This window comes from Myotis davidii, unplaced genomic scaffold (assembly GCF_000327345.1).
Source record: "Myotis davidii unplaced genomic scaffold, ASM32734v1 scaffold1041, whole genome shotgun sequence".
In the NCBI taxonomy this organism is placed as follows: Eukaryota; Metazoa; Chordata; class Mammalia; order Chiroptera; family Vespertilionidae; genus Myotis; species Myotis davidii.
The window spans coordinates 48,263-57,466 of record NW_006291018.1 but is presented as its reverse complement, the minus strand read 5'-3'; the positions used below and the strand labels follow the sequence as shown (position 1 = coordinate 57,466).

General features: G+C 49.0%; 1 gene segment (V, D, J or C); it reads right to left on the bottom strand.

Annotated features, from left to right (window-relative positions):
• Positions 1–8,201: 8,201 nt before the first annotated feature.
• On the bottom strand, positions 8,202–8,648 carry LOC102769617. The segment is given in 2 exon segments: positions 8,202–8,518; positions 8,603–8,648. Coding segments are annotated over 2 exon segments (363 nt in total).
• Positions 8,649–9,204: the final 556 nt, after the last annotated feature.

The following is a 9,204-nucleotide window of genomic DNA, read 5'->3' as shown; positions in this document are numbered from 1 at the left end:
CAGGAAGTAATTACAGAAGAAATCTGTAACATCCATTTTCCCTGAAAGGATTCAGAGCCGGGATCCTTAAGGAAATATAGTAGGAAGTTAGACAGACATGAGCAGAGCAAGGATGATGGGCCAATTGGCACTGCCAAATGTAATTAAGTCTTTCCATCTCTATGTATGTAAGACAATGGAAATCCCCAGAAGCAAGAGGGAACTAGGCTGCAGATGAAGCAGCCTGGGAAGCTGCCCTAAAACCAACAAGGCCTTCACAGATTCTAGTGACTCTTCCAGACCCTGAACTACCCACCTCACCAGCTTACACAGAAATATACCCAATCTAGAAAAGCTAAAATCCGTAACCAATCTTTACTCAAGTTCTTTCAGGCTTTACAGTCTACCCAGAAAGCAGACCAGAAGCACATCCGAAATGCTCTGCCTGTATCCGGTTCATCCCTTCCAACCTGGTAACTCTGTCTGGGTAAAGAAATTTTCCACCCAAGGACTAACTCCTACCTGGAAAAGACCACCCCCATGGCAGTCAAGGGTGATAGGATCCTGATGTGGCTTCATCACACCCGGGTTAAGACAGCCCGGGCAAAATAGAGAGCCCAGGACTCTTTGGACCCTCTAAAGATTACTCCTGGCACTTATCTTATAAACAGGCCCACTGACTTTATTCTGCAAAGAATTAATTCTATCAAGCTTATAGTCCTCAGGGGTCAATATAACTCCCTCCACAACAATGACCCGAAAGAGCCAATGATTTGACTCATGTACATAAAACCAGTGGATAATGTGCTGGGCTGCATATCTGGCACTTCGGCCAGGAGGGGCATGCTGTACTCTCTGTTCCCAGAACACATAGATAGGAAGGTAGTCACTGCACTGATGCTGTACTGTGTAGTGAACAAATTGTGTAAACAAGGCTTTGTAACTAACTTTGTGGTTTTTGCAAATAAAAATGCTGTAACTCCTGTAGTTAGTGCTGCAGTTCAGCCTCTGCTTCGGCTGGGTGCTGTAACTATAGCTGCTGGCCAGCTTAATAAAGGCTCCTAAATCTTTTTTTTTAATATATTTTTATTGATTTTTCACAGAGAGGAAGGGAGAGGGATAGAGAGTTAGAAACATCGATGAGAGAGAAACATCGATCAGCTGCCTCCTGCACACTCCCCACTGGGTATGTGCCCGCAACCAAGGTACATGCCAATGATGTTCAATGTGTAACAATGAAAACACATCCTGCATATCAGATATTTACATGACGATTCATAACAGTAGCAACATTACAGTTATGAAATAGCAATGAAAATAATTTTATGGTTGGATCACAACATGAGGAACTGTATTTAAAGGGCCAGAAGGTTGAGAACCACTGCCCTAAATAAAGGAACTCTTACCCTTTGAGACAGCATGGAGGAACTAGAGAGTACTGTGCTAAGGGAAATAAGCCAGTCAGAGAAAGACAAATATCACATGATCTAAATTATAGGTGGAATCTAATAAACTAAGTAAACTGATAAATAAAATAGAACAAGAGGCAGGAACACATGAATCAGACTGACAAATCTCAGAGGAAAGGGAGCAGGAGGGGTCAGGAGGAGATTAACACAAGAGTTTATATCCACATAAGCCAGACAATAGGTGGTGAAGGCTGGGGTTGTTGTGGGAACAAGGTGGAGGAGGGCAAATTGGAGAAAATAGGGGAACACATCTCTAATGCTGTTTACAATAAAGATAAAACAATAAAATATTTTATATATGTTATATAATAAATGTTGGAATAGATGTGTGAGTGACACTATTTTAATCTTATGGGTCATTCATTTCATTAATAAAATGGATTAACATTATATACAAACATCTTCCCAAGTACAAAGACACCAGTCAAGTAGACTCGACATTGCAAAATTGAATAATCATAATTTTATATAAAACTAGAGGCCCAGTGCATGACATTCGTGCATTGGGGGGAGGGGAAGTCTTTCAGCTTGACCTGCGCCCTCTAACAGTCTGGGGCCCCTCGAGGGGATGTCTTTAGCGCTGCCACAGAGGCGGGAGCACCTCCACTGCCCTCGCTAGCCATGAGCCTGGGTTCTGGCTGACTGGAGCTCCCTGTGTGGGATTGCACTGACCACCAGAGGGCAGCTTCTGCATTGATCGTCTGCCCACTGGTGGTCAGTGCACATCATAGCGACTGGTCGTTCTGCTGGTCTTTCCACTATTTGGTCGATTTGCATATTAGCCTTTTATTATTAGGATTGCCAGTGTACTTCATATGTACTGGCCAGTTGGATGGACAGACAGATGGTCAGTCACTTAACCCTTTATATATACTGTATAGATAACATTTTCATGTCAACTTCAACTTAGAAATAATTGAAAAGTAAAGAACTTCCCTTCCCTTGACCTGACTGAGGACCCTGGGCCTGCAGGTGAGTATGCAGGGGCTGCATCTGTCTCATTCCAGCTCCAGGAAATAGGCCTTGCTGGGGAGCACCTGCCTCCCATGAGCACAGCCCAGGCCACACAGCAGAGACAGGCTCACACTCTGTCCCCCCTCTCTCCTTACTTCTCCCAGCAGGAAGCCCCTCCCACAAGGAGCCGCTCAGGAAGGTGTCCCAGGTCCTGGACCACAGAAAGGCTCTAAGACACTGCACTTGCCTGCTCCTAGAGGGACATGGGCACTGACTCTGGACTAGCAGGAGCTCTGACATGGGTGTGGACACGGACCTGCACTGTGGTCACAGAGAGTCATTCTTGGACCTGCCCTCCCAGCATCCACCTGAGACCCTGGGAGGATGGGAACCTGGAGGCTGACTATCTGGGAGGGAGCTCATGATGGTCTAAGACTTCAGATGGAGGGAGGATCAAGGTGTAGAACAGTAGTATCATGTACAAAATCACTTAACTGACATTTACCTAATAATGAGATATCAGAAGAAAGGGCTTTTGAACTTCTCTGAAGAGACCTGATCATGTGTTTTCACAATAAAGGCCATCATGAAACTTCAATTAGCCCCTGAGTTTACACCTTACAGCTCACAGAGCAATTCAGAATCCACAACTTTGAGAACCACTCCAGTGCAAGACATCTAACTCAGGATGCTCAGAACTCTCTAGAAGCTGCGATTCTGGAAGCAGAGGCTGACCCATGAAATTCGGTACAAATTGAGGATCAGACAGTGGAAACTTCAGTCAATGTGAGAACAAAGCCCCACTCTCACTCCTGCTTTGTGCTTATTGACTTGCTTCTCATCGCTGGCTGCTGTCCACTCTGAATGCATGAGTCCCTCCCTTTCCCTTATTATTGTAATTGTTATGTGGACACAGGAGTCTGACCCCAGCTTTGGTGCTGACATCTGGCAGTTTTCAAGCCTCGCCCTCCTTCCTCCACTTCTGCCCACATCTCCTCTGCCCCTGGAGGGGGTCCATACACTCCAGCCCCTGACCAGCACAGAAGTCCCACCAGTCCTCACTCCCTGACACTGCTCACCCTGTGCCTGGCCCTCTCCTGGCTCCCTGAGGCCATTGCACTTGCTGGAGTGGCCTCCCCACTTCCTGAGACAGAGGTTCTGTCAGAGCTGCACGTTATCTCATCCTCAGACTCAGCTTCTGAAGCTGTTGTGGGCCAGAGTCCTGCTGTCCTTGCACAGGGCCCATAGCCATCGTCTCTATCTGCAGGGCCTAGGCAATGGCCACCGCGCACCCTCTCTTCTCCATCAGGACTGACTGGCTCTTTGCTGCTGAGCTGTCTGTGCCCTGAACATGACTCTGGAGAAGGCCCAGGAACCAATGTCACATGAAGAGGAAAACCAAGCCTCCAACGGGGTCCAGGGCTTAACCTGCTCTTCCTCAGATCCATGGGTCCTGAGCATCCCCTGGTGTCTGGGTGCTCCCTGCAGTCCAGCTCTGCTGTCTCCCTCATGGAGGTTTGTGTCTGGGCTCACACTGACTTCCCCTCACTGTGTCGCTTGCACAGAAATACACAGCCACGTCCTCAGTTCTCAGGCTGTTCATTTGCAGATACAACGTGTTCTTGGTGTTGTCTCTGGAGACAGTGAACCGGCCCTTCACAGAGTCTGCATAGTATGTGGTACCACCAATACTACTAACACCAGCGACCCACTCCAGCCCCTTCCCTGGTACCTGGTGGACCCAGTTCATGCCATAGCTACTGAAGGTGAATCGAGAGGCTGCACAGAAGAGTCTCAGAGACCCCCAGGCTGCACCAAGCTTCCCCCAGACTCCACCAGCTGCACCTCACACTGGACACCTGCAAACACAGGTGTACTGTGTACTGTTTCTCTCACGCATGCGCACTCAGAAACTCAGTATTACTTCTTCTCCATAAATTACCTCTCAGAATACCACAAGGAAAATCCATCTGAGCCCTATCCCCATGGTGAGTGGTCTGTGTTGAGTCCTGATCAGGAGACAGAATTACCTGGGGATCCTGGGGCTGGCCTCCTATCCCAGAGCTGCAGGGCCAAGGCTGGGCTGGTTTTTGAGCAGAGGAGGCCCTATTTGCATGTCTTCCTACTATATAGGGAGCTCTGGGGTTGGAGACCTACAAGGAGAGTAATGCCTATTTGCAGGTGAAAGTGTCCTGAGGGAGAATCATGTCATGAAAACATTTCAATAACTAAATACAGAAACATAAGGAGGTTTGGGGCATGTCCATAGGACCACATCTGGTGACATTGACCCCTGCTTCTGGACTGATTCCTCCCTTCTGGCCCCCACTGTTCCCCTGAACCAACTCCAGGGCAGAGCAGAACCTGCCCAGTGAGGATGCAGAATCCTGGTATGAGATGAGAGCAGGGATGAGTGTCCATGGTCTGGTGTTACCCCCTCTTCAGGGCTTGACTCCCCTGTGGTCTCAGAGTCCTCACTATTATGGAGAAGGTCGTGCCTCACCTGGGAGGTGTTCCCTCATCACCTGAAGGGAGTCAGGTTTCCCCAGGTCTGTCACATGCACCTGAGGTCTGTGTTGTGCCCAGAACCACTATCATAATCCCCACAGCCCCTGTTCTGTGCCACTTGTTATCAGTGGCCTGAGACCCCCTCCAGCGCTGATGTGCATGGACATCTCCATGTGGGTGTCAGGAGGTCTGCTGTTCCTGTCAAGGCTGCAGCTGGCCCTGTGGTCGGACGTGGCGTCTGTCATTGCCCCTCTATGTTCACCTGAACCTGCTGAGTCTGTCCAGTGCTCTGGGGAGTGGGCTGCTGTGTGTGTGGCTGTTTGTTGGGAAGACCCAGGCCCAGAGCCCCCAGGACGGTGTCCCTGCATCACCTGGCCTTCATCAGGCATTTGAATGACACAATTTTTCCTGCTCATGTTGAATTTAATAGAGACTGGAGAAGACCTTGCTCAGGCCAGACTACCCTCTCTGTGCCTGTTGGGAGCTGCCACCATATCCCCAAAGTAACAGCAGTCACATGTTCCCACCTGCACAGAAACGCTGTCTTCTGCAGCTGAGCCAGAGCTGTGAGCACTCCCAGGACAGGGCAGCAGTTCCAGCCTCGATCTCATGGATCCATAAATATGCCAACTATGGATACATCCCTTTTCTGGGAATGGGGGCTTCTCACTCACTTCAGGGAAAGACTGTGGAGACTGAAAGAACCTTCTGCAGGCTGTTGTCCTGCCTGTGGTTGAGTCTCTTCCTCTCTAACCCCATGTGCACCTGTGTGCTCTCTTCCTGCTTCACTGTGATGCACAATGTGACAGGGCCTTGGAGGGGGTCCTGGGGGACAGGGTGTCTGCGTCATGGCTCAGGGAGGCTGACAGTGTCTTCAGGGAGGTAATGCCATGAATCGTCTGGTTCAAGCACCTGCATGTCCAGGACCAGAGCTTGGAATCAGCCCGTCCACTGTCCATACTAGCCTGCCTGCTCCCCAGAAATCTGTGTCACACTGGAAATATAAGTGACAGGACATCTGAGTGACATGAGAATTCTGAGAGACATGGGAAGGGTGAGTGACTATGGAAATCTGAAGGGCAGAGGGAATCTGAGTGACAGGAAATGTGAGTGACATGAGAAATCTGAGTGACAAGAAACCTGAGTGACATGGGAAGACTGGGTCCCTTGACCTTGCTCCCTTGGTGCACCTCCAGTCCCTTCACAGCCACCAGGCCACTGGCCCTAGAAGACTCAGGTGGGATCTGTCAGGATCAGACGTCAGCATCTTGGAAATTCTCATAACAGGCCATCCAATAGCCATAGCACACCCATGGCACAGGGTGAGTTCTGGTCAGGAGAGATTCCTCCCTCTCCCTGGGAGCCTGCGCCTGAATCAGCTGATTCCCTTTCAATGGCGGGTGAGGAGCCCATGGGATGGGGCCCTGGTGACAGGTGTGTGTGGTGTCAGTTCTGAACCAGCTCAGGTCCTCAGAGGGAGGGGTTGGGGCAGCCTCCATGGCCCAAGCTGGAGAGGCCCTGATATGAACCAAGACGGCACTGGGAACACTGGAGCAGCATTGGATGGAGCAGGTCAGACCACTGAACTCTGACCTCCCAACCTCTTACCCTGAAGAATAGCCTTCCCTTGCTTGGTGCTGGGGACTGACTCTTAAATACTAATGCATTAAATTGGAGTTTACAATGGAATTACTTAAGAATATTCCCAGTATGTTTAATACGATTAAGCTCCTAGGAAAGTTAGCATTAAATATAGTCAAATATACAGGAACCATGTGAAGGACATGATAAAGATAGAAAGAGGAGATTCCTCAGAAAGTGAATGGGAGAAATTAATTGCAGAAGCTGAAAGTGGTCAGTGGGGGCGAAAGCTGTGAGGAGGCTGTGCAGAACAAGACATTAAGCCACAGTGGGGCTGTCTCCCATTGAACTGAGATTTGCCTGTTTATGGAAGGTCTTCAGTGGGACCAGGCACTGGACTGACAGTTCTAGTCTCAGTGGATTTTCCAAGACAGAGTCATCCTTTCAAATGGGAGAACAAAGAGGTTTGCTCATTTGAAACACAGTCTTCATCTTCCTCCAGTTACATTGGCTATTTATTGTGGTTTTCATAAACGTGTTTCTAATGTGGACTCACCTCTCCATCCTCCTTTAGGGATATCCTGTAATATTGGCCTTGCAGATACTGACTGGATATCTAGGCCATGGTCACTGTGGACAGTGTGGCATTAGGATGACCAGCCACCCGGCCTATTCTGGGACTGTTGTCTGCTCCAGCACCCATGGGCCTGTCCATCACGGTGCTCCACAGCTGGTGGGGCCGCCCGGATGACTGTGACCCCAGGTGTGTGACTGTAAGAGGGATCCTGGGGTCAGCATCCCATGGGACTCACACATGAACCAGCTTGACCTGCAGCAGGGCCCAGGGGACCTAAACTCACAACTGATAACATATGGATCCTCATGAGGGGATTAGAGACAGGACACAGGATGGGAGAATATACTTACCTAGGTATGCACCCTGGTGGCAAATTGAAGCCACAACCCTTCTGTGTACGGGACAAATCTCCATCCAATGGAGCCACCTGGCCAGGGAAACAGGCAAGTGTTTTTGTATGAACATAAAGATTCATTCTTCTGCTGGTTTGGCTCAGTGGGTAGAGTGTCGGCTGGGTTCAATTTTGGTCAAGGGCACATATCTGTTTGCAGGCTCCTCCCTGGCCCTGGCCCTGGTCAGGGCATGTGGAGGAGGCAACCGATCAATGCGTTTCACATTGATGTTTCTCTCTATCTTTCCCTCTCTTCCACTCTCTCAAAACAAACAAACAAACATACAAAAAAAGATTAATTCTTCTGGAGCAAACACTCCTAGTAGGATCAGTGAGACACATGTAAAGTATATATTTAATTTCTTAAAAAACTCGATTCACTTTGCAAAGAAAAGATTGACGGGACATACAGGGACTTGGTGAAGGGGAGTCCCCAGTCACTGCTGATATGTCATCTGAAAACGGCCAAGTTACCTCCTCCACTGGTGTCTGCAGTGAGAATATGAGAAATTAGAGCCACAGAGAAAGAGCGATTATCAGCCTCATTGCAGCTGAGAGCTTGAGAGGAAATCCCTCCGCCCAACGGAAGGCCCTTCCTTCCCACCTCCCTCTGCCCCTGCTCCTGGGGCTGCTCTCGGTGCTGTGTGTCCTGAGCGCCGCCTGGTGTCCGAATAGCCCCCTGAAGCCCAGCCCTGCTGCCTTCCTCAGGGAGATTTGAGTCTGGGATCACACTGACTTCCCTTCACTGTGTGTCTGTTGCACAGTAATACACAGCCATGTCCTCGGTGGTCACGGAACTCAGCTGCAGGGAGAACTGGTTCTTGGAAGTGTCTCTGGAGATGGAGGTTCGGCTCTTGAGGGAGGGGCTGTAGTAAGTGTTTCCATCATAACCTATGCACCCCATCCACTCCAGCCCTTTCCCCTGCGGCTGACGGATCCAGGTCCAGCAATAACCACTGGTGATGGAGTAACCAGAGACAGTGCAGATGAGGGAGAGTGTCTGTGAGGGCTTCACCAATCCTGGGCCCGACTCCTGCAGCTGCACCTGGGACAGGACACCTGGGGACAAGGAGCATCAGTCCCTGTCAGTCACCTGCAGTCACAGCCATACCATGACCCCTGTCTGACCATTGAGACCCTCACCTTGGGGGGCTGTCACCAGACACAGAAGAAGACCCAGCAGTCTCATCATCTTCTAAACCACAGCTCTGCCTTCCCAGAGACCTCAGCCCTGTGTGAGGAGAGAGCTGTGAGCCTGCACAGTCCAGGAGAGGATGTACCCTGGAGCTTGAACAGAAATTTGCATGTGGGGCAACCTTTCCTATAAGTGTAGGGACTGAGGTCTGACCTCCCTGGTCATTCTGGGGCCTCTATGGGGGCATCTCTTCCCTTGACCTAAATGAGCATGTAAATCAGGGACTGGGGACCACATAGGTGATGAAGAACATTGGTATTAAATAAAAAATGGCCTAAACTTTCTGAGCATAAGAGGAAATTGTGGACTAGATGAGTAGGTTACAGTTTTAACTTCTCATGCATCTTTTAAACAGATGTGAAAAGGATTACCGTTTGTTCCAACCATTTCTGAATTTCAAAATCATATTTTATCCACATTTCCAAATTTTTAAATTTAGTTTTATAAAAAATTTCCTACTGTTGTGAAAAATATAAAGGACAGCTATTCTCATATCATATATCTTAATTTATGATGATATTTTATGATGATATATCTGAGAAACTACCTC